The sequence below is a fragment of the Prionailurus bengalensis genome, chromosome D3, assembly GCF_016509475.1.
Source record: "Prionailurus bengalensis isolate Pbe53 chromosome D3, Fcat_Pben_1.1_paternal_pri, whole genome shotgun sequence".
Classification (NCBI taxonomy): domain Eukaryota; kingdom Metazoa; phylum Chordata; class Mammalia; order Carnivora; family Felidae; genus Prionailurus; species Prionailurus bengalensis.
Genome location: NC_057356.1, coordinates 90,698,042 through 90,723,934, shown reverse-complemented (window position 1 = coordinate 90,723,934; position 25,893 = coordinate 90,698,042). Strand labels below are relative to the sequence as shown.

The 25,893-nt window shown below is 52.8% G+C and overlaps 1 protein-coding gene across 1 annotated transcript in view; it reads right to left on the bottom strand.

Annotated features, from left to right (window-relative positions):
- Positions 1-893: 893 nt before the first annotated feature.
- TSHZ1 (teashirt zinc finger homeobox 1) overlaps positions 894-25,893 on the bottom strand; it is a 75,494-nt gene continuing 50,494 nt past the window's right edge. Inside the window, exon 2 of the mRNA XM_043559096.1 lies at positions 894-5,455. Within this exon, the coding sequence (XP_043415031.1) occupies positions 2,268-5,455 (3,188 nt within the window). The 3' untranslated portion in view covers positions 894-2,267. The remainder of the gene's footprint in view (positions 5,456-25,893) is intronic.

Below are 25,893 nucleotides of genomic sequence, written 5' to 3'. Positions count from 1 at the left end.
GAAGCAGTGAGCCCCAGAGAGACGGCTGGGGGGTGGGCCTGGCGGTCTCCCCGGTGGAGCCCCTCGGTGCTCCGGGGGAACCTGCAGAACAACACGGGCCCCAAACGCTGGAGCCCCGAGCAGCTCAGCTTCTAAAAACTGCATTTCCGGGGCGCCTGGGTGGCGCAGTCGGTTAAGCGTCCGACTTCAGCCAGGTCACGATCTCGCGGTCCGTGAGTTCGAGCCCCGCGTCAGGCTCTGGGCTGATGGCTCAGAGCCTGGAGCCTGTTTCCGATTCTGTGTTTCCCTCTCTCTCTGCCCCTCCCCCGTTCATGCTCTGTCTCTCTCTGTCCCAAAAATAAATAAACGTTGAAAAAAAAAAAATTTAAAAAAAAATAAAAAATAAATAAATAAATAAATAAATAAATAAATAAATAAATAAAAACTGCATTTCCAAAAGTGCAGAAACCAGGCTTTCCTCTTTGGAGCAACACGAAACTAGTTCCGAGGCCCCCCAGGGTCGTTGCTGCTACAGCAAGACCGGCCCTTCCACCCCCCACCCCCCGGGCCCCAAGTCCCTGGACTCACACTAAGGATAACCGTAAACATTTTTCAATAGTCCGTGAGGATCCTCTGCATGAAGCAGCTCAGTCCACGTATGTACAAAACAGTCACCACTCAGTGGCTGAACTCAGCAACCCGTGGCACCCGGTAGCGTTAAAAATTTTAATTATCATTTAAAAAAAAAAAAAACAACACCGCAACACTTATCATCCGCATGAAGCGTGTCACCACACAAATCACGAAGTGATGACTCTGAATAGAATTTCTGTTGGTTGACTGCAGAAGCTATATACCTCTTGTTGCTAAAATAACATCTCAAAGGCAATGTAATGACGACATGACAATCTATGTAAATCAAGAACTGCATGTGGGTTTTATTTTACATTTGAGAAAACAGTGGATTTAATTGTGTGAACCAAAATGGACTGTACAATATTAATGATAGAACATCAAAATGTATAATTAATAGTGCACTGGTTGCTTTGTTTTCATTTATTTATTTTTTGTCTGATATACATGCATCTGGAAAGATGCAGGTGCCGGTAAAATTGCTCTATTTAAATCAAGCTGCAGGAACTAAATTTTATTCAAAAATCGTGGTTTTACATTATATACACAGAAATTTAATATAAAATGACAATATAAAAAGTTAAAAGAGAAAGCATACAGCCAGAAGGTACAAAGAAAGTGGAATAGATTAAAATGGTACGATAATGTAACATACAGGGGTTTTTAAGCGGATGCTGGCAATTTACAAGGAAAGGACTCCGTTTGCCCCATGTTTTTTTTTCATTTACCAATGCAGCACGCTATAGAAAGGTCAGCTTATACCAAAGCTTACATTTGTAAATAACTATAAACCGCAGTATTTTACAGGAAAAAAGAAATAGCATTTTTACACATTTTTTAAATAATAGCTTGCATACTTTTTTGCCAAAAGTGGCATTTTTTTTTTTTTTTTCAGCATCCAGAGGGTTTGGGCAGAGTGGCAACTCGGGATGTTTGGGGTGGTGGTGGCGGTGGGTTTTTTTTGTGTGGTTTGGTTTGTTTTGTTCTAAATGTGTAAAGCTGTGGCTTCCTAACCCCATGAGTCCTAGACACCTTTCTATCTTCCAACAGCTGCATGCATGTTTCCTTCACAAACCAGTTCTGCATATAAAAGCTCATTTTTTAATTATTAAATAAGTTTTGTGTCTGACACAGCTTTTGATCTGAATGAAATGCCTTGAAGCCTTTTTTTTCTTTCCTTTTTTTTTCTTTCTTTTCTTTTTTTTTTTTTCTTTTTTTGAGTGAAAGGCACAGAAATGCAATTGCAGTCCTCAAAGGGTTAAACTTGACACTACTAGGTTCTATGACCTTTATTGTCATGGCAACTTCGTAATTTTAGGATGTCTTTTTGTCATTGTTATTTGTGTCTTTCTTGCCTGCTAAATAAATGTCTCTGAGTAGTGTGCCCCACTATTTCCTACAAAAGATAGCTTAACATCAAGAACAGATGTTGAAAATAAAGGTCAGACTTTGACTCACGGAAAAAGAAAAATAACATGCACAATCGGACAAAGAGCATATAAATATAACTACAAAATATGTGTAAGAAAAACCAAGGTCCAGACAGCCGGCTCGGCAACAAAGGGAAGGGCTGATTTCGGAGGCTCAGCCGGGCCTAGTGCAGTACAAAGACGACATTTAGTGCAATGTGCCTCCGTCCCTTGCATACCTGGACGCTACTGTTTTTCCAACTCTGTCACATAGATCAGGTGGTCCTCCGGGGACTTGCCGTGGGTCTTACTAAGGTGCAGTTTGACTGCGTGCTTGCTCGCAAAAGTCCGGTTGCAAAGCTTGCATTGGAATGTGGAGCCCAGATCGTCCTCGGCGGCCCCTACCGGGCCCAAAGCCTTGTTGGCCAGGACTTTCGAAACGTTCTGCTGTTCTTGAATCTGATTTAGTGGCAGCTTGGAGAGATCCTTCAAGCTGAAGCCTAAGTGTGTTTCTAGGTGATTTATGTACGTAGAAGCAGTTCTGAACTGAGAGGCACAATCGTTGCAAAAGAAAACAGGGTGTCCTGTGTCCAGGTTCTTCAGGAACTTGGTACCCCCTGTCCTCCTCAGCTGGTACTTCACGTTGGCCAGCCAGTGGCTGATGGTGGTCATGGACAGCCCGGTGAACTTGGAGATGTGCACCCGCTCCTGGGGGCCCAGGTCCGCCATGATGTACTTCCCTTCCGGCGTCTCCCGCAGGCTCGAGGCAAACTGAGCCTGCAGGATGAGCAGGTGCTGGGGGTTCCAGTTGGACTGCCGCCCCTTCCTCTTGTGCACGGGCGACAGCTCGTCCAGCGCTTCCTCGAAGCTGCTGCCGTCGGCGTCCGACTTCTCCGACACGGTGGAGGGGGTGGAGGACTTGGGGGTGAGCCGGCCCGTGAGGTTTTTCACCATGTCCGAGATGTCCATGAGGGCGCTCTCCCGGAGAGGCGACGCCACGGAGTCGGCCGCGCCGGAGACCAGGGGCTTGCTCTTGGACTTGGTCAGGTCGATGGGCTGGTCGCTGTTCTCGTAGTAGTAGCGGTCGATGGCGTCGGCCTGCTTGGCGGGGGTGGCGGGGTAGACCGGCTTGTCCAGCATGCTGTTGCTGATCTTGTACAGCATGGCCAGCGGGTCCAGCGAGGGGCTCGCGGGCTTGGACACCTTGCCCAGGTGCGTGTTCATGATGGACTGCAGCGCGCTCAGCGGGTTGATGAAGGAGGGCTCGGGCGAGTGGTCCGTGATGATCCCCAGGTTATTACAGCCGTTGGTGACTTTGGCCCTGAGCGGCTCGGTGCCGTTTGGGGTGTGCGCGTCCAGCACGCCCTCCTTTTTGGCCTTCCCCGCCTCCGCCTCGGGGCCCTTCTTCTGCTGGACTTTGCCGCCGCTCTCCTCCGCTCGAGGGAAGTCCTTGTTCTCTTTGGCCACGGGGGACACGGCCTTGGCCGGGGAGCCCTTCTCCCGGTCGGCGGGCCTCTCCTCCTTCTTCACGCTGACCTTGCCGGTGACCTTCTCCACCAGCTCCTCCATGGCCGACACGTTGCTCTTGTGCGGCGGGGGCGTGAGGCTCCCCGGGGAGTGCAGGAGCGCGCTGTGCTCCGACGACAGCGACTTCACGCCCCCCGCGTAGGACGGCTGCATCTGCACGCTCTGCACGGCCGGCAGCGGCTTCACGGTGCCGGGCAGCTGGTAGGCCGCGTGGATGCTGGGGTAGCCGCCCCACGAGGGTGCGCCGTTCTGGGCTTTGCTGATGGCCGTGGACACCGTGTTCTCCAGGGACTTGAGGATGTCCACCCCGCCCTTGGGGCTGTCGTCCAGGTCCTCCTCGCGCAGGTACCGATACAGGGCGGTGGGCTCGAACTTCTCGGCCGCGTCCTGGCTCTCCTCCTTGACCTTCTTCTCCGCCTCGCCGGCCGCCGGCGCCTTCTCCCGCTCGGGCTCCTTCTTCTCCTCGGCGGGCGAGGACGCCGCGGGAGAGTCGGGCTGCTTCTTGACGTGGGAGGCGGGCAGCCGGGTGTGCGTGGTGGGCGGCAAAGGGATGGACTGGATCTTCTCTTCCACCACGGGGTCCAGCGCCAGCTGCTTCCCCTTCTTGGAGGCCGAGGTGGTCACCTTGAGGAAGTGGCCGGTGACCATCATGTGGGCAGTGAGCTGCTGCAGGGTGTCGTGGGAGCTGCCGCACTCCATGCACTTGAGGATCTGCGCCTTGCGGGCCTCGAACTGCCAGGTGTAGCTGGCGCCGTTCTGGTAGCCGTAGCGGTTGTTGGGCGTCACGTAGGGGTTGGCGGCCTTCTGGTCCTTGGCCGACTCGCCCAGCGCCGCGTCGGCGGCCAGCCCCGCCGGCTCGGGAGAGCACGGCGACGCCAGGTCCTGCAGAGCGCGCTTCTTGGTGGAAGGGACCAGTTTGGCGATGGCTGGTACTGGCTCCTTCAGAGGCACTTTCTGGTAATGCTTGGTCTTGATCATGTGGACGCTCAGGTCCTGCAGCGACTCGAAGGAGTGGCCGCAGTACATGCACTTGAGCACCTTCTGCGCGTCCTCCTTGCCTTCCATCTCCATCAGCGAGCGCTTCCTGGGCTTGGACCACCGCTTGGTCTTCTCGGAGTCCTTGTCCCGGTTGTCGTCGCGGTAGTGCCCCGTCTCGTTCATGTGCACCGTCAGCTCCACCAGCGTGTCGTAGGCGGCGCTGCAGTCCCGGCAGCGGAACTTGCTGGCGCCCGTGAACACGGACCCGTAGAGCTTGTTGTTCTGCCTGTAGAGCTGCACGGTGCTGAAGAGGCTGGGCTCGGGGAGCAGCCCGTAGGAGGACGTCTGCTGCAGCGTCTTGGCCAGCGCGGCCTGGTGCCAGTCGTAGCCCGAGCCGCCGCTGCCTCCGGTGCCCGAGCCCGAGCCCGAGCCCGAGCCCGAGCTGGGGGTGCTCGCGGTGGTGCCCGTGGGCCCCGCCGTGCTGGTGGGGGGCGTGGGCGCGGGCGTGGAGCTCTCCTTCGGGCCCACATCGTTGCTGCTGGTGGTCGAACCGGACTTCTTCAAGTCCAAGGCGAGGCTGGACCAGCAGGACTCGGAGAACAGGTTGGCATACACAGCCTTGATCTGTGCCAAGCTGTCCTGGGGGTAGGAGACGCCGTCCGGGCCCTGCGGATCCTCTTTGCCCTCTCTGGAGGAAGAGCTCTTGAAATGGACCAGCTGGTCGCTGTTCTCACTGAAAGGGGACCCGTAGCCCGCGTCCTGATTCGTCGCGGTGCTGACCGGGGAGTTCTGGTAGCTCTGGGCTTCTTTGATCTCCGCTTCCTCGTTGCACACGTACTCGCCGTCCTGGACGTCCAGGGACAGCCCATCCTCCTCCACGGCTTCTTCATCTATCTCTGCTGCCTTTAGTTCTTCCTCGGGAACATAAGCTAGGAGAGAAAAATGAAACACGGTGAGGGGAAATCAATCATCTTCAAGGACGCGGCCTCCCCAGCAGTTAGATGGTCTTTAAAGAGAAGTTTCTCAGCCAAGCTCCCAGGCCACGCTTTACGGAAGCAGCCGCCTACGGCTCCGCGGCGGAACCCGGGTTTCACCCAGGACGACGTCCCCCCTCCCGAGTGAATACATCTGCGCCGAAGGGGCCTCTACTAAAGGGCCAGCAGCCGCCCCCTTCTTCGAGACGTCAGTTTGGCCGTCACAGCGGGGGCCACAAGGGGAGCCTGGCCCCCTCCTCCCAGAGGCTCTTGCTTTCCTAAGTGATGTGCGGGTCTGTTACGCCTTCCCACCGGGTGGGACCCGGCTGTCGGCTTTGAGGGCAACATATTCCACAGACAGGATCATATGGTTTCCATAAATAAAAAGCCTCCTCCGCGGCAAGCGATGAAAATACTCTCGGCCTCACTACAAAGAACCACACGTCGCACCACCAGCCCCCTGCCTGGACAAAGCCGGCGTCACCCGCAGGGGGACCCCAGAGAGTGTGCCAAGCAGCATCGCCCACAGGAGTCTAAGGCGGAGACGACCCACATATCTGGTGACAGACGAATGGAGGAACACAGTGTGTGCATATGCACACTGGAATATTATGCGGTCTTAAAGAGGAAGGAAATTCTGATACCCGCCATCGCGCGGACGAACCTGGAGGACGTCATGGTGAAGGGAGATCAGCCAGACACAAAAGGGCGTGTACTGTCTGATTCCACTGATATGAAGCACCTATAACAAGTAGTCAAATTCACAGAGACAGAGGGTAGAAGGTGGTTTCCAGGGGCACAAGGGGGGAGGGGGGCCGGGGAGTTAGCGTTTCGCGGGGAGCCGAGTTTCGGCTTTTGGGAAGACAGAAAGTTCCGGAGACGGATGGTGGGGATGTGGTTGCCTGACAAGTGTGAATGCACTTAGTGCCACTGAAGCGTCCACTTAAAAATGGATTAAAACGTTCACTTTTACGCTAGGAACCTTTTACCGCAATAGAAACATTTTCTTTACATGTTAACAAAGCCAGTGGAAATGCTACAACAGAGTGACTCCTTGGGCTGATGACGTCATTTCCCAGAGGAAACTATGGGATGCGGACAGCTGTCACGTGAATGAGAAGGTTGGAGGGCACATAAATCATTAGATGAAACCTGATTTTTTTTACTGCGGGACATTTTAGATCTTTAACATGTGACCCATCTCGTTAGTTCTCAAGGGGAGCGAACTCTATGTACCGCCTCTCATTTGGCCAAAATACATTTATTTGCTTTTTATTATTATTATTTTTTTATTTTATTTTATTTTTTTAGGAAACAACTAGCTGAATGAGTGCTCCGCCCACCTCGGGAAATTTGGGCTTAAGACATTTTCCAGGAGGCCCCTAGTAAAATGCGCCGCTATGATGCGAGAGGGGTGTCTCATTAAATCTGATCGCTCTTTATCACCTTATCAGAGCCCGATCCTCAGGGAACGTGGCATTGAGCACACGCGTTTGCAGGGACGGTTGATAGGAGAGACCGAGAACATCTCGGCTGCCCGAAGGGCGGACGCGGGGCGGGGGGGTGGCAGCAAGTGACAGGACAGTGTCAGCACCTGCAGACAGAGGGCTTCGGGTTGGGGCAGCCACGCGCACTTCTGGGCATGTGCACACACAGGCACGGGGAACACGGCGGAATTGGTCACGTGGACCCTGCAGAATCCCTGCACGCACCAGACACCGTGGGCCATCCCGCACCGGGGGGCTGGCATCGAGCAACCTGGGCCTAAGCGTTCACGTGTCTCACAGCTGAAGTTCACGCGAAGAGCGGTCCGCTAACAGACCCGGGCGCTATGGCTTCGTTAATGCTGTGCGGCCAGCAGGGAAAATGAGCAGCAGGGCAGGGGCTGAGGTTTATTACAGGCACGGGCCTCTGCACGGCGCTCCAGACAATCCTACACCGCCCTCCTGTGAAACATAAACCTCATAAAACTGAAACAACAACAACCCCTCCCCCAACCCCCAAGATTTCCAAGTTGGACATCGCCTTCATTTGCTGTATAATTATTAAGGGTTGAGGACCATCCAGGGCTCTGAAGGGTTGAAGCTCCAACCCCCGGCCAAGGGTCCTAGTTTATGAAGCCTCGTCACCTGGGCCCCAAGGTCCACCCCTGCGGGTTCTGATGGGGACGTCTAAGACCACGAAGCAGTCCGGGCGGGGCAGAGTCCATTTGAAGATGCGGGCCCCAAGTCCCGCAGGTGCTGGCCTGACTCTAAGCTGTCCCGAAGCAGCCCCAGGGGCACCCCCGTAGGCGGCTGCACGCACCAGGGGCCGTGGCAGGCAGCTGCCTCGTGGACCTGGTCTGTCCTCTTTGAGGAAGCTAGGATTCACGCCCTAGCAACTAATGAAAACTAATTTCGGGGCGGCTGGGTGGCTCAGTCGGTTGAGCGTGCAACCTCGGCTCGGGTCCTGGTCTCACAGTTCGTGAGTTCGAGCCCCGCCTCGGGCTCTGTGCTGACTGACGGCTCAGAGCCTGGAGCTGCTTCGGATTCTGTGTCTCCCTCTCTCTCTGTCCCTCCCCCACTCACGACCTGTCTCTCTCTGTCTCTCAAAACTAAAATAAACGTAAAAAAGATTTTTTAAATAAATAAATAAAACTAATTGCAAGGAAAGGTTTCATCTGAACCAGTTTGGCTCGGCCTGGGAGGCCCATCACCGTGGGTCTGCTCCCTGGATCACCGGTCAGCTGGTCTGTCTCCATCCCTGGACGGAAGCAAAGCCACCCCCTGCCTACCCCCGGGCTGGCACCCAGCAACATGTCCTGAATAAATAAATGACTTCCGTCCCAGGTCTGCAAACCCAGAAATGGGAGATGCCCCATAACACCGCTACGGTTCATTCAGCACCCCTGGTCCCCACAGCAGACCCATTCTGGGTCTGGAATGGTATAGACACAAGGAGGCTGGCACCTGCCTGCTCCCTCGGGCACAGGTTTCATCCCCTCCCCCGGGCACCCCCACCCCCCGACGGCGTGCAGTATCCGGGGTCCACACTCCATCCCAGGCCGTCCTCCTCCTGGGGCAGTCCAGCCTACACTGGGAAGTTCCTGGGTTGAGCTCAAATGAGTTTCACTGACAACTCCACATGCCCCCAAGCAGCAATTGTCAGGTAGAACCACACAGAACAAACGCCAGCCTCTTCCACAAGGAAACCCTCCCAAGGTATCATTTCTGAATGAGCCCTTCCCTCGGCTGGGATACCCACGTCCGCTGTTCTCCAGGAAGCGGGTGTTGGGGAGGGGGGATCCCTAATGTGCCCACCCTCCTGGAGCTCACGGGAAGGGAGCCCCAGCATGCACTAAGGGGAAACCCGGGATCCTACCCGCTCTCCCTGCCCCGGGCTCAGCATGCCCACCTTCCCAGCATCCCTGTGGGGGGGCAGCTTCAAGGTCCCTCCTGCCCCAGCCACAGCCCTGGGGACGGCACACGCTGACCCTGCTGTCCCCGGACCAGGGCACCGGCTGCCTCCAGCCGCCCCCTCCCGTCGGTCCTGCCAACTGGACGGCGGTCTCTTTCAGGGGATCCCACCTGTTCCGTGAGTCCCCCCAGCGCACAGGTCTAGGACCACCCAATCGATGCCCCCCGCCCCCCGGACAGACCCGCTGGCCACAGGCCCTGACAGGGACGGTACGTGAAGGCTGGGCTTGCACGTCTGCAGAGTGAGCTGTGTCTGGTACACAGAAGGAGCTCGAATTGCTGCCGCATGAATTTGTCACGGTGTGAGTGTTCCAGACACTCCCAAGTCAATTATGTGCAAACAAAACGTTCCTCCTGCCCCCTCCCCAAGTAACAGCGCGCTCACCCCCGAATTAGGACCCCCCTAAATCACCTGTTACTGAACCACCCCAAACAAAACAAGTCACCCACTCCGGAGACACAGCCGTTGTCCCTGTTCTCAAGGCCGGCATCCCGCGCTGCCCCCTGAGCTCAGCAATCCGGACCCCAGGCCAACCACCTGCCGCTGCAGCAGCCTTCCAGCCAGGCCACCCGCTTCGTCCCGCAGCCCGGGGACCCCGCCCTGGCCATCCCGGAGTTAAAACCTCCATTAAAGTCATGTCCTACACGGGGGCGGGGTGGGTACAAATCCCCACGTGGGCCCCTCCTCCTGCCACGCGTCCAGCCCTGGGTGGGACCGGGCCCAGACAGTGCCTCCCCGGACCTCGTGAACACTTATCCTCACGGGGAGGCTCAGATGTCGCCTCCGTCGTGACGCCCCTCTTAATCCCTGCCAGAACCCACTGTTCCCCGAAGAACTGAGAGATGTTTACTCGCCTGTCCTCTTAGTGAAACCTCAACTTTCAGCCCGCGGGCCCCGCCGGGAGGGGCGTGTCCACACTATCACCTCGCCGCACCCCACGAGCCCTCAAGGCAGCATCACTGAGCTGCCTGCTTTGCAGATGGGGAAACCGAGTCTCTGAGAAGCTGACCAACTCCCGCAAGGTCACGCGGGGAAGAAACAACGCGGCATTCAAATCTGGGTCACCTGACACCCGGCCACCTCAGAACGAAGCTGCTCTCCTTCGTCAGCGTCCCAGTGCCAGCGAGCACGTCCAGTAACTGCTGTGAGCGGGACCGACCCCAAGTATTCCGTAGGGAGTATCAGAGCACCTCTTCTGTGCCCGTCGTGGGGTGTGACCGACAGAGTCGCAGCCAAAGAAGTCAGATGTCTGAAATGCTGACACCCTTAGGCCGCGTAATTGTACCTGGGGACGGACAGCCACGAACACGATACGAAACACAGAAAAGGCTTTCTGCACAAAGATGTCCTTTATATATTATTCCATACACAATCCGCCACGCTCTGAATCTCCAACAATAAAAGGCAATTAAGTGATTTGTAGTTGATCCCCACGATGCACAATTATTCAAACATTAAAAAGTGTCTTGGGGCCCCTGGGTGGCTCAGTCGGTTAAGCGTCCGACTTCAGCTCAGGTCATGAGCTCATGGTTCGTGGGTCCGATCCCTGCATCAGGCTCTGTACTGACAGCTCAGAGCCTGGAGCCTGCTTCAGATTCTGTGTGTCCCTCTCTCCCTCTGCCCCTCCCCTGCTCATGCTCTGTCTCTATCTCTCAAAAGTAAATAAATGTTAAAAAATTTTTTAAAAAAATAAAGGGGCACCAGGTGGCTCGGTCAGTTAAGCATCCGACTTCAGCTCAGGTCATGATCTCGTGGTTCGTGGGTTCGAGCCCCGCATCAGGCTCCCTGCTGACAGCTCAGAGCCCGGAGCCTGCTTCGGATTCTGTGTCTCCCTCTCTCTCTGCCCCTCCCCCGCTCACGCTCTGTCTCTCTCAGTCTCTCTCTCTCTCTCTCTCTCTCAAAAATAAACATTTAAAAAAAATTTTTTAAGTGTCTTTAATGACATGGAGAGTCATTAAGTGCAAACAGCAAAGGACAAAACTGTATACACAGTACAAGGGAAAACTGCTTTTCAAAGAATGTTAATGGTGGGTTTTTTTATGTTGGGTTATGTTGAGTGACGTGGCTCTTGATAAATATCTCTACCTTCAAAACCTTCTTCTGTGTTTTCACCTCAACAAACAAGGATTAGCCATCCCTCTCTGTTCCTGGAATGAAACAGCAGCAGCAAACCTTCCGTGAGCACCTGGCAGCCGGGAGCCAGACCCCGGGACCAGGGGTTCCAGGAAGGGCAGGGCCCAGCCTGGGGGCAGAAATGTGCAAAGGCCTTTGTTAATTGTTACTTTTCAAAAATTTTTAACAAGTAGCAGGGGGCAGGCACGTGAGGGGTGCAGGTGGTATCGATGCCAGTGGCCAGGACCATCTTCCACACACCCCCCCCCCACGTGTTCCCTGTCCCACCTTCTCCTGGAGGGGGCTGCAGGTCCCAAGGAGGGGCCTAGGCGGCGGGCCTCCCCAGCGGCCCTCAGCCCCCTAGCTCGGCGGTCATCACGCTGCAGGACCTCAGCCTTCGGCCCGCATGCTCTCTGTCCCGTTCTAGAATGTTAAGGTGACACTCCACCACTGGCTCGTCCAGCATCCCAGTCCTGATAAGTTGATATTCCCTGCTATCACACTCTTCTTCCGTTGCTCTAGCCCGTTGACCTATTCCCTGAAGGAGTTAACTTTCCAACGCTAACGTATGTGGAGCCCGAGGAAGCGTGGACCCAGAGGGGCAGCTGGGGGCCGCCTGCCCTGTGCCAGCATCGTGACACCCTGCGGACCCCAGAGGTGTTTTCCTGCTCCGCCCTAGGATAGGACAGTAAAATTAGCTTGTGGAGAGAACACGTCCCCTTGAGCAGGTAATCTGCATTCTAGTGGCCCTCCAGTCAAACCACAGGTAGGGGCGCTCATGGTCACCTGAGAACACAGACGACGGGATGGCCATAGCGTAACAGGGGCGAGGGATTCAATGGCCACAAAGACGAAGGTGTGAGGGAGCCCATGGAATGTTCCAGAGTGATTCTGTGAGCCATCAGCCAGCCTCCTTTACCCTTCTGCCCTCCATTCCAAGAGCTGAGTGGGCTCCAAGGCCCCAGCACTAACGGTAACAATAGACACAGTAACAATTACCAGGGCATCACCCCCTGCATGCCCACCAACGGCCAGCACCCACCAGCACTTGACCCCTGATCTTCCAATCCTCTCCATCTAACTGCTGGGCAGCTGATGAGTGGGCCTGCCTGAGGCTCCCCCAGGGTCAGGGCTGGGCTCCAACCCTCCCCGCCTCGCCTACAGACCTGCCCTTTAAAAGCAATGCTCGAGCCCCCCAGGCGGCCCCCCAACGGCTCCTGCCTTCCAAATCTGGGCTCAGGCCAAGGCCACTCACATCCCAGGGTCAGAGCCGTCAGAGTGCTCTAAAACCTACTGAGTTTCATGTAAGAGTTTGGACCTGAGGACGACGAGAAGGCTGGACCTTACAGGACAGGGTTGTCCTGAAGATGGAAATTCTCAGACCACACCTACCCCACGGGGCCTGAAAAGACCAACCGAACATCGGGCTTCAGCACTGGGCAGGGAAGGAGACCTTTGGTTTTGCCACGTCTCTAGCAGGAGGAATGGGCTAAACTCCTTTTCAAGACAAGGCTCCCTGAGCCACATCTATGACACATGGCAGGTGCACGGAGCGACCCTAGGTGTGGACAGGGGTGACTGAAGGATGAGTGCCCCAGGCAGCCTGAACCTGGAGGCCGGGGTAAGTGGGTACGGGTGACATTCTAGCTGCTCATCTCTACAGGGCCCAGGCCAATGAGGCCACCATTGTGGACAGACCTCCATCATTACCGCGACAGGAGGACAGATGTGGGGAAGGGACAGACCGATGAGGCACCTCGGAAGGAGCCCCAGCCCAGTCACCTATGGACAGTGCGGCCCCCACACACTCACCCACTTGTCAGGGCCTCAGTTTCCCCAAACCGCATTCATGGCAACTACTGGTGTCTTTGGGGGGGGGAAGGGGTTCTAGGAAGCGCTCATGGACACGGCAGCCGTGATCATCGCGCCCGAGTCTGTGCCTGTGGGTCCCGCCGCCTCCGCCTCAGGTCCTGCGGATGCAAAGCAAACTAGCAAACGTGCACGGAGGGACCGTCCCCCCTAGCTGGGCCTAAGAGGCACCCCTGCTTAGTCTCCTGCTTCTCAAGCTGTCACTAACCTCTGAACAACCGGAACAAAATAAGGGTTTGTCCCACTGAGAGCCGACCCATCACTGGCCTTCATCGTTGGGTAGATGGTGCACTTACCAATCAGACTCCAAATTCACACCAGGGGATTATTCGGGAAGTGCGGTCTTTAACTTCCGCGTTTTCCAGGCCCCTCCGTCTGCCCTTCAGCAGTCTCCCTGACAGCTCCGCCTTCCAGAGGAAGGAAGGGGGGTGGGAGCTCGAAGGGAGCAGAAGGGGGCTCTTGATTAGCAGCCCTTCCCAAGGCCGGTGCAGGATGTGGGGGGCGGCGGCGGTGGGGGGGAGCAAATAAACAAGAATCGGTCCGGGAGACTTTGCTGTTTATCCAAGGTCTTTTCCCTCCTTAGCGCGCATAATCGAGAGTTGGCTGTGAATGAGGAAAATGGATATTTAAAAGTGACAACTATCAAACAGAGGTCTCATCCCTGCCTGGTTACGGGCTTCCAGTAAATACCAAACTTTGCTATTGTATTGCCACCTGGTGAAACTATACAATCCTACCAAATTACACGTCTATCTACATCCAACTAGGTTTTAGACCGGCAAATGTGATATCCATGAGCAGATGGCCATTATATCAAAATACATTTACTCCAAGGGGCCAATTCACAAACGGGTCTCACACACACCTACGTGATAAATGTACAGCTGCAATGCATCGTGGGGTCTTGCAAAACACACTTTCTTCCAAATTTATAATTGATCACTTGTAAAGTTACTTCACCTCTGTTACGAGCAGAGCAGGTGGTTTCGATGAAAGGTAGAATACGCTGGGAAATAAAAAATGCAGAGAAAGCAGATATAGGTAAGAGCTCGTTCCTTCCTACTCTGAAACGGACACTAAAGTACAAGCAGGATATATGTTAATTTACGAACATACGTTCTGATTTTTCGCAGGAAGATACTCTGCCAAGCAAAGCTGAAACACCACTTCTGCTCTCATGTGATAGGAGCAAAAATTTTTCTATCACTCTGGCAGATTTTAATTGCCTGGTACCAATCATTAACGTACTGGTCTGCAAAACCATCTGATTTATTCCAGAATTGTTTATTTAAAACCTGCTGGCAGCCATTTTTAAGAACTGCAGAGTCCGTCTCTGCATTCTCATTAGGAATCCACAGGTAACTTCCTTCACTATCATTTCTTCTTTTCCTCACGGTCCCCGAATGCAATGTCGAGTTCAAAGAGGAAGAAGAAACCCCTTTAAGGCTCCTCCCAGCCTCCCAGTGGCACGCCAGGTCTTAGCCTTCCATCCAGAGTCACAATAACGGCATAACACAAAGTAGGGCTTAGCCCTGATTAACGAGACCGCAAACCTTCACCAGTTTTCAGTGACGTCAGGAAGGAAAAATGCACGAGAACCTTGCAAAATTAGAAGAGAACTTAAAATGATGCAAGAACACCCAGAAGTCAATAATTCTTCCACGATCCTGGGAAAACACACACCTTTCGGCACCACTGGCCAATAGGTTCACAAGCTATGCTAACGTTCCCTTGGTCTATCGCCAACAGGTGCACACCCAGTGCCACGCAGGGGGGATCCCAGGCTTCCAGTCACTGCCTCCGCACCACGGAAGGACGACGCCGCTCTCTGGCAGTCGGACCAGCCTGGGCTGACAAACCCAACATCCGCAAGCCACGCCCAGAACGCTGGGTTCCAACCTGGTATGATCTGACCACCGACACCAGAAAAGACTTCCATCAGATAGGGTCAGGTTCATCCTCACGGATGACGTCTGCATGTCAGGAGGGGAGACTCGTACATGGAATCTCTCCCCAAGTGGCCGAAACCAACAAAGACGTGTAAGTCAGCTCAAGCACCTGTTGGTTCTCAGACTATCCGCCATATACACAAGAGCTGGCATGGCGAACCAACAGCGAATGTGACATCCGGTCACTTTGCAGCATTGCACGTGGTGCGCCCTACAGTTCCTCAACCAAGTTTCTGCTACCGAGTCAACTCCCGCAGACCTTCGCTCCTCAGGGGTGTCGGAACACGGAAGTGACACACGATGGAGAGCAAGGGCTCCACGGTCTCTGAACCCCACCCAGGGCTCATGTCTCGGGAGTGTGTCCGTTTCGAGCCCAGCGTCTTATTCTCGCAAAGGCACGGGGTGAGACAGGAGAAACAGGAACTTCAGCTTTTGGGGGATGGGGACACGGAGGTCATCGGGTGCGGGGACACACACGGACTTGCGGACATGGGTGACAGGCGGACTTTTAACAGAAAGCTAGGGGAGTTTTTATGCTCAAGTCTGCTATGGCCAGATGCAAATGATGTGCCCCTGTGATTCGCCACCACAGCATCCTGCTGCAATATCCCACATGAGAATTTCCACACTTGATTGGAAGCTCAACACAAGGTCACACAACACCCAACTTCCTGGAAAACCCCTTAATGACCACAGTGGTGACTGGAGCAAAGGGACATCCACACGGCCACGACAGAAAGCATCCTTCTCGCATCAAAACGGTTGGGTTTGTTTCTACTGTTACCATTTAGTTCTCACAACTGCCTTCCTAGATGCCTTCGAAATTTTTCTTACCGAGGCAGAGAGAGACTGACTCGTAAAAAGTGCCGAGTTCAGGCAATTGTTTGCCATCGCCTTTTGTTTTCACTGCAAGCTACAACTTTCCGAAGATCTATACGGGTACGGATGTGCCAAAATACAGTATTTGCGGAAACTGTTATTTCTAGTGACGAAACTACGAGAACGATACGGTTCGCCAGGTGAATGAGTGTGATTTCTTGGCCTACGAGACTTTTATGCGAGCAGCTACTGTTGCACAGGAAACAGATCAGCTCCACGGCACTGCGTTTTCGCCACGAAAACCCCCACCCTCAGCGCCGCTCCCTCCCCTGCGCCTTCACCCCCCACCCCGCGGAAATCTGATGAATGACTAAGCTGGGGAATGGTAACCGCAGTATAAAACTCTCGTCTCAAAACCACTTACAGAAACAAGTGACATTTCTCCCCGTCAAAGGAAACAAAGACTCCAAACCATCCTCTGCCACCTCTTTTTGTGTAAAAACGGCCTTGCCATCATCCCCCCAGCCCCCGCCGCCCCTTCCCGAGCCCGGCCCGCGGTGTGGAGTGTGACGGTCCGGGCACACGCGGTGGGTCCCGCGGGGCCTGGGAGGACACGCCCAGCAGTGGAACAGAACGTCAGAACGAGCACACGGCGGCACCTGTGAGGCAGGAGAGACGATGGCGCCAGCCCACGTGCGTGCGCGTGCGTGCCTGCACCTGTGTCTGTGTGCAGGTGTGTGCATGCGTGTGCACGAGCGTGCGCATGGGTGAACGGATAAAAACTGCACGGGCCTCTTCGTTCCCCAAATGGGAATGAAACACCCAGATCCTATGGTTAGATTTCATTTAAAAAGGAAATTAAATCTTGCTAATATTTTTTGTCATAAAATGGGCCTTCTGGATGCCAGTGTGTCCCTAAAGATGTGCTGTCATCTTAAGCAACACGAAATCCTGTGCATTCTAATGCAAGTGGACATAAGGCAATGTATACGGCCCCTGTTAGAGTTTAATCTGATGTCAACAATGTGCGCCCTGACGGCTGAAAATGTAAAAATATACACGCATTGTCCGAAAAGATATTTTCATCTCAAACTGTAATTATACACTGAGGCACAAACATCTTATCTTTGGCAAATGAGATAAAGACGATATTGCTCAAATTGTAGCCCAACATTCCAAGAAACATCTTTGTTTCTTTGAAGGAAACACAATTTGCTCTATTCCACGGTCATTTTAAGGATGGTGAGAAGGGACAGCTGTATTTGTTTTTTAAGGGCTAAACGGAGTGAAGTTCCAAATTCCCTCGAGTCTTAATACCACTGGCTGTGAGCAATTAGGTTTGGAGCCCCCCAGCCTGCCCCTTCATCTCTACCCCAATTACGCACTATGGAAAGGTGTTCTCCGGAACCGCCCCGTGCTCTATTCCACAGGAGACGAACGCTCCAGGACTCTGCCTCCTCGCTATCCCTGCCCCTCCGGAAGATGAACCCAACTGGGGGTGCCTCATTTGGAAGAGCTGAAACAACAATAGAAGGCAGGCTTTGCCTTGAACCTGGCTTGCTTTCTAAAAGTCAGCTCCGAAAAAAAAAAATTAAAAAAAAAAAAGGGGCGCCTGGGTGGCACAGTCTGTTAAGCGTCCGACTTCAGCCAGGTCAGGATCTCGCGGTCCGGGAGTTCGAGCCCCGCGTCGGGCTCTGGGCTGATGGCTCGGAGCCTGGAGCCTGTTTCCGATTCTGTGTCTCCCTCTCTCTCTGCCCCTCTCCCGTTCAAGCTCTGTCTCTCTCTGTCCCAAAAATAAATAAACGTTGAAAAAAAAAATTTAATAAAAGTCAGCTCCGAATCCGTGCTTTGGATTATAGCGGGTTACTCAGAATGCCCGCTCACACGACGTGCAAGCACCCACCCGTATCCGTTCCTACTTGGTGGCAAAACATCCCGATATAAAGCAAAGGATGTGTTCTTTCAATAAACGATGCTCAGCTCTTGCCACGTCCCCAGATGCAGATATCTGGAGTCATTCTGGTGTTGGCATTTCATATAACAGGCTAGCTGACTACTGTCTCCACCTTGAGCCCACTTGGATTTTAAGTAATGTCATCTAACTTGGAGGAAGGTAGTGACCCTGGCAAATACAGCATACACATTCAGCATTTTAGTATGAAAATACATTGAATAATCCACATTCACATACTTGAATTGACAAGGACATTACGGGACACTTGGCACAACTGGGGTTTTTTTTTCTCTTCCTGGAAGACTTCGTGCTTTCTCTAGACGCAGAGTAACGTGCATGGGGCACCGTGAAGAGGAAGGGAGTGCCGACTCTTACAAAATGTGAAATAGCACCAACAACTCAAATAAAATGGCTTCTTCGCATGGCCGCCTGAGGATGCACGGTCACTTTCTAGGCAAAGAGAAAACCACTCAAAAAGCAGATCATTTACACTGACGGAGAAATGAAGAAAACACAGCCCCTTTGAGGGTTTGAGATCAGGTTCCCAGAGGCATCGCAAGACCACCCTTGGGTGTCGGCGGACGAAGACTACCCCTGCCGGCCGGCCGACAGAGAGGGCTAAGGGGCCCCGGCCCTGCTCGCCCCCCCCTCGGCCCCTCGGAGCGGAGCCCGGTCATGAGCAGAGGCGGGCGTGGGGGCCAGGCTGCCTTGTGCCTCGCGGCGCTTCGGCAACTGTGATCTCCGAGATTTCCTTGCCCTTCCTCTTCCATCTGACGCACTATCCACGCGGGCATTCTCATTAGGCCTCCACCACCAAAGGGAGTGGAAATGAACCAGCCCAGGCCCCTCCCCGCTCCGCTCTGTCGAGATGATTTCATCGAAATGTTCATTTTCATCCCTGCCGGCAACATTAGAATGGAAGTATTTAACCTGTTTCCATTACTTATACAAATTACCATTCTGGGGTAGGACAGATGTTAGAATCACGCCGCCTAACCGACTTCCATACATTCTTTACAGGAAGCGTGGGGAGACGGAACGCCGCTGGATCGTATCATCCAGGCTCAAGAAGGTTCTGTTACCAGATTCATTAACTTTGCACATCAGCATTTCACCTGCTTTCTTCATGAAAATTCCCAGGCTAGTTGGGCTCATTTAATTTGGAGAAGGAACCCTTTGTCAGCGATGATGGTTTGATCAGGTGCGCTACGAGAGTGGGGAGGGGCGAGGCAGGGGGGGAGGAGGTGGGGAGAAACAAGAGTGGGGAGAGGGAAACAACCTTGTCGAAAATGTTACCTTTCCAACATGAATGATGAAAGAGAAGTCAGTTAAAGACGCTGGTACTCAAAGATGGCTGTCACTTCACATAGACACTGGCACAACTCACCTAGACAGGTGACACTTTGGTGGAAGCAAAATCCTGCTGCATTATTGAGCACACCGGGGAGGGGGTGCAGGCAGACTGCAGGCCCGGGGTGCCTGGGGCACCCAGAGAAGTGAATTCGGCAGGTGAAGGGATTTCACTCTTCATCTGCATCCTTAAGTGGAGCTGGAGATAGTCCCCTGGCTAAACGGATGGAAAAGGCACCGGAGTCACAGTCTAGGTGCGAGCCCCGTGCATTCTTGACATCACGGCTCCCCGAGATCCGAAGCAGAGGCTGGAACGATGCTCCATGTAATTGGGGGGGGGGGGACTCAGGGCCCTTGAACTCATCGTTACTTTCCTTTTCAGAAATTTACCGTAAATAGCAATTCCTAGTCGGTCTGAGGACACTTCCTCTCCGATCTCTGGCGAAGGTCGTGCGTGGCGCCCCGAGTCCGCCCAGAGACCACACCTCTCGGTGCCTTGGCGGCAGCTGGGATTCTTGGAGAACACACAAGCTTCGACGATTTCTAGGAAAAGGTTTTAAGATAAAAGATTCGCTCGTGGTGCAACAAAACAAATTCTGTTCCAGCTGTTCCCACAGGACCGCCTTTCTCACTAAGAGCAGCTAAATAAAGGAAACTCAACTCCTGACTTTGTGGTTCCCGTGTTTCTCTCTTCCTCTCTGTCTCTGTTGGTTCTGTCGATGAAACCGCTTGGAAAGAAGTGCTGGGCATGTTGAAGTTATTGAGAAAAGAAAGGGGAACGAAAACATCCAGAGGGAGGAAGAAAGGCAGCAGGTAGCTATGGGAGAGGACTCCAAGTGGAAATTAGCAAAGCCAAGTCACGTGCCGAAAAAAAGGATGTTGACCGCTAACAGTTCTCAAATACCCACAACATAGCTTGAAAAGAAAAAAGTACGCACATATGAATGCATTCTCCGTAGAAAGGGAGAGAGCCTGCCATGATCACCAGAAGCCTTTTTTTTTTTTTTCCGTGACAACACTGAAATCCGGTCTCAGATAGGAATAAAATAGATTCTGAGATAATGATCCACCTAGATAGGGAGCATCACTTTTTTCAGCACACCGGAAATTTATTTGGGAGGATTAATAACATACTATTATTTTGAAAGAACTGATTTGCTTGTTCTTGGGTAAACATTTCGTACCCACAGAATATCTCCTCAACCAGCGATATGCATTGGGTTAAAATGTCCTTGACTAGTAACAGGTAGGAGGAGCCCTTTCTCTGGACCAGACACTATCTTGGGCGCTCTGCATTTATTAATCGCGTTAAGCCCTCGCCAACAATGAGGGGAAAGCCTACTATAACCATGACTTCCACATGGGGAAACTGAGGCACAGGGATTCCGTGGGCTGCCCCCGGACGCGTTACCAGCAGGTGGCCTTTCCCGGCAGTCTGTTTCAGAGCCAGGCTCCTGACATGCACCCATATTACCGCACACGGAACCATTTCTATCAGGAACTATAAGCGGCATGGGTTTAAAATGAATCCTGTCTTCAGAATATGCTGTTTGTAAAATCAGATCTTTATCTACATGAAGGTCAGGAGAATTGCTCCTGGGCAGTTCTGCCTGAAAGTTGTGTTCATCTGTATCAGCCATGACAGGCTGCGGGGAGAGCCTTTCCGGGACTGGCATCCGCCAACCCCCCCCACCCCCCGTCCCCCAACCCCCGGAATCCACTTGCAGCCACACTGACCCAGGCTGGTCACAGAGGCAGAGGGTAGGAGGGTGTGGCCAGGGGCTGGGGAGAGGCACGGGAGTTAGCCTTTCATGGGGACAGCGTTTCGGTTCGGGAAGGTGGAAAGTGCTGGAGACTGAACAACAGCGTGAATGCCACTGAACTGCCCACTTCAACACAGTTAGACTGGTAAACCTTATGTTGTGTGTATTTTACCATCATGAAAAAAAAGCAGTGGGGGGGGGGAGCCGAAAAGAAACAAAGAATCTGTTTCTAACCAGGCCCACCCAGGCTCCTTCTAGCAAGCCCCCTCCCTCTCTGTGCACCCAGGGCCTCCCTACCGCAGAATGGGTTCTGCACTGCCACCTGGCCAGGCCTCGGGGGACCCCCCCTCCCCCGACCTGTGCTCAGGTCACCGGGGGCCAAGCGATCTGTCGTCCTGATGAAGAGTGCAACCACATCCTTGTGGACCTCGGCTCCTAGCAGCTAGCACGGCAGCTGAAGCAAAACAGTTGTTCAATAACGACCGGCTGGAATAATGAATTAAAGAACAAGCAGACCCTAGATTTAATCCAAAGCCAATCAATGTAGATGAACGCACTGAGGACGTTGCTTTGTTCACACAAACGGTATAAATTTCTACGTGGCCCAGTCACCTGGGAAGGTACACCTCGCTGTTGCGGGGCAGAAATGACTTCGTCTGTCAAGCTCTAGTACAAAATGCCCGTTCGGAAACCTGAAAAAAACAAAAACAAACACACAAACAAAAAAAACGCACACTAACACGATGTGTAGCAGTCGGGATCAAGACTCCCTTTCGTCAATCAAACACACTTCCTCAAAAGTTCTGACGGCCCTAATGATTCGACTGTGCGTCGCAACAACATATCAACAGGGATCATAAAGGAAAGAAAATGGGGTGGAAAGGGGGAAAAAAACACCGCTCCGAAATCCTGTCTCAGAAGATCCATTTTTCCTGAGCTGTGCCTCCCGTTAAATCAGTAAGAATATCTGTCAGGGATGTCCTGCTACACCATTTGGCTGATGTCAAACCTAAATAAACCGGATCAGAAAACCAGCAAGTGGCAGGAGAGAAACGGATGGGCGCAGCGCGGTCCTCCCGTAACTCACATGGTCTGCTTGCTGATTTTTGGGGGAGGGGAGGGGGGCAGCGGTGGCAATCACCACAGTCATTTGTGGTACTAATGTCCAATTCAGCTTCCCTTCATTCCCCTGATTTAGGTGGTCAGAGTGGTTCCGTAGCCGACACAGGGAAGCTGTACTGTTTAGCAGGCTGTTTAATGGGAAACTGGCAGTCTTATTTCTTTTCTAGATTTGGTTTGTCACTAGGTCTCCATTACATGCCACTCAGCTTTGAAGTCTTTGGACAGGACTAATCAAAAGATGTCATTTGACCTACACAGCATGGCAGAAACTTGGAGAAGTCTCATAAAGCGACACTCCGGCTGTAAATAAAATGACATTATTATTTCCTCTCTCCTATCATGTAGAAAAGCCAATTATGGTAATGCACTGCATGTCAATGGAAATACAGCAATCTTTTTGGAGCAGCGACTACAGGCATCAGTATCGCAACTCTCCTTCCTGGGAAAATCTGCCCATTGGAAAATGAAGAGGAAGGAGGTGATAGATGTCTTCGAGACGGTTAATAAAATCCCGGACAGCCAAGAAAAGCGCAAGTCAGCAAAACAACTGGGAAGTGCAAAATGCAAACTGTTAAGTTCCCAAATTATCTACTAATGTAATCGTCAGTGATTTATATTCCGGCCCCGCGATGGCCAGCAGCACGTCGCGCATTTCTGGGTGTCTGGCTGACAGGAGAGGCGATTCACGGTACTAATAAGCCCCTTCATGCCCACTCCTCCTTGAGGAAGCCAACTCTGGTGGGGGGGGGGGGTCTACACTTGTCCCCCCGCGATGCAATGCGGCCTGGAAGTTACAGCCCCAAGGTGCAGTCCTGCCTGCCCCGTGTCTCCGAGACGAGGGAGAATGCGGTGCATTGTTTTAGAATGGCCAACCGGATGCACCTCCACGCGTGCAAAACGCCCCCCCATCTTTCTCCCACCCAAGCCTGTGTCAGAGCCCAACAGGCATACGAAAGGTCCGCCCTGCTTCTGAGAGGCGAGGGCTCATCTGCCTCTTTTCTTGACCCGCTTCACGTCCCTAATAAGGGACAAGAGCATCCTTCAACTGAAGGCGACCACTCGCCAGCCGTGCTCATCTGCTGGCAGAGGGGCGCCTGGCCCCTTCCCTCCTCTCTCCTCTCCGGGCCGCATGTGTTCCCCTAGCGCAGAGGCAGGAAGCTCCCCCCCGCCTGCGTGCACAGGCGCCCTGCCCTTGTCAGCTCTGGAAGCCACGCGCAGCCCTGTGTCTCCTGGCCTCCCGGCTCCACGGCTCGCCCCACCCCGAAGCCCCGCCGCCACGTCCCGCGCCGCGTGGCAGCTGGACCCCTACGTCGTGCGCGTGCCACGGAGTCCCCTGGCTTCTCGGGCCGTCGCGCGTGTCTGAGACACTGGCGCCAACTTGACTTTTCCGCGGGCGTCGTGTGTTCAGAACACGAGAAGGCAGCTTCCGATCAACCCCGGGCAGGACCAGGGTCGAGCTGCAAGGTAACACGAGGCTTCCTCCGGGGGAAGCGCTCGAACGCTGCCGTGGCCAGGCTGCGGTGTTCGTTTTCGGAAAAAAAGAGGACCGTGCGGTCGCTGTCCACTGGAATCAAGGAAATAAAGGGATTTTCGGAGCCGCCGGAGCCAACGGCAAAAATAAAAACTTTTTGGCTACGTCAGAAAAGTTTTAAATGGTCTGATTGGTTTGGTGTAAAAAAAAAAAAAAGAAATTAATCATGACAAGTCATTTCTGAAACACACACTGCCACCCCGTCTTTTCCCCCTGCAATTTAGTCTGGGTGCACGACGCTGCGCAGATGAAATTGAGCGGCTTCGTCAAATTTTAGTAACTTTAAATAATATTCTTTATGTCAACACCGCCAGGGGCTTACATCCGTAAGGCTCTGCGTTGCACCGAGCCCGCGCACAACGGTCCCTCCCGGACGCAGGGAGGACAGTGGCAGAGGGTGGACAGGAGCCCGTGACTGTACTTCTGGACTCAAGCACCCTGAATTGCAGCCTGCAGACAGGAGCCAAAAGAAAACCCAAATGGCCCGACTTTAGTCCCACTTTTTGGCTTTCAGGGGACACCCTTCGGTTGCAACAGAATATAAGCCTGAGACTTGTTTCTCCTCTCCCCCTGGTGTTCTTCTCGAGGACAGTGGTTAATACTATTATTTCTACATGCGAGCTGGGTCTCTGGTCACCAAAAGTCCAGTCGAGGTTGGTACGCAACTCAGCCCCACACAACTGCCTCCCCGTTACACAGACCCTGTGTTCAGTTCACACAAACAATATGCAAAGGGACTTTGAATTCTTATTGATGCGCGGACGCCCCATACACTCTATGATCCGTAAGTCAGCCTATGGCTTTTCCAGTCCTGAGGGCTCCTTCGGAGAGGTACCGCTTCACATACACTATTCTTACTTGGAAAGAGAATTCTAGAACAGATGAGTGAGTTCGTTCTCACAGGACTACCACAGGACTGCACTTTTGAGGTCTGTCCCCCATCTCCTTATGCACTGGGTGTGCATCACGGCCCGTCACACCCCAATATCCCCGTCCGTGATGGAGAGCATCAATCACACAGAGTGGGGTACCGCTCGGCCGTGTGCGTCCAGGACACCATAAAGTGTGGGTAATATAGGGCTCTGTGCACCGACAAGATACCAATATCACTTGCTTTAATTAAAAGGTGTTTTTCCAGCTCTCATTTAACCTCAAGCCAAAAGAGTCAAATCTTTCAAAAAAAAAAAAAAAAACCCACCACTTTTTAGAATGAAAAATAATTCCTATAGCACGTAAGACAAAACAATAAGTTAATGTCAGGCACCCTAGCAAAGCGAATTTTAGTAAATGTAATACTTCATTGCCTTCTGGGTGGGAACTCATGGCTTTGCGTAAGGGGGCAAAACCCTAAATTCACCACCAGACAAGAATTTCAAAGTATCTCTGCACGTCTAAGTTTTGAAGGGGGCTTCATCCAGAGAGGGAGAGGGGACCAGATGGGGGAGAAGCAAATTTATCCACTGGATATTTCACTCCCTACCCCAATATTAAATTTTATGTGGGGAATCTCGGAGTTTAAAAGCTTCACATTTTTGTGTAATAAAAAAGAAATACAATATCCTGTTGCTATGCGTAGTGACACTTTATGCAGGAAAGAAAACCATTCTCCTTAGCTATTCTTTGAAATACGACCTACCACGTCATTTAATTTTTGAAAACCCTAAGGTCATGTAACACACTTTCTCTGTCATTTGTAAGTACATTAACTCAGTGGCCATACGACAGTGAAATTATGATAATGGGCTGCGAAAATGGGTCAGGCAGGCACTGCATTTCACGTTAGCTTCAAACAACCATCAGAGCAGAGCTCAAATCAAATATGACAGTAGAAAAGCACGGAGTTTACTTTTCTTAAAGTGTTTCTACTCACTCAAGTACACACGCAAGACAAGCCAGAGGGGTCCCACCTTGGGGGTGAGTCCACTGCAAGAAAGTTGCCCCACTGAGAGATATGTTCTCTTTCAAAACGATTTGGCCTTAAAATCACAGATGCCCTGTGAAGGCGGGGCGGGGGGTGGGGGGTAGTGGTCGGGGCAGGCTTCTCTCCCACCATCTCTCCACCGTGGTCCGAGGCCTGAACAATTGGGATCACATTCTGCAAACTGCTCTGTTAAATGAAAAATATTTTAAAACAGAAGCAATTTAATGTACGCATTTAAGCAAACAAACAAAAGCCCCCCCTTAGTAACATTTGCTGTGCGCTCAACTTTCCTGAAGGAAGGAAGGGAAGGATACGTTTACGAAGTAGATGTTGACCTCGCTGGGATGGCACATCTTCGAGTGACGTGTAACTGAACGAATAAGGAGTCTGTAACTCAAAACGCCTGCCCCTCAATTTCAAACACACACACACACACACACACACACACAACTGACTTGGGAGTACACGTGAGGAACGAAAGTTTTCAAAGACACTTAAGGATGCGTGTCCTCATGAGCTCAACCCGACTGACTTCTAAGGTCCAGCG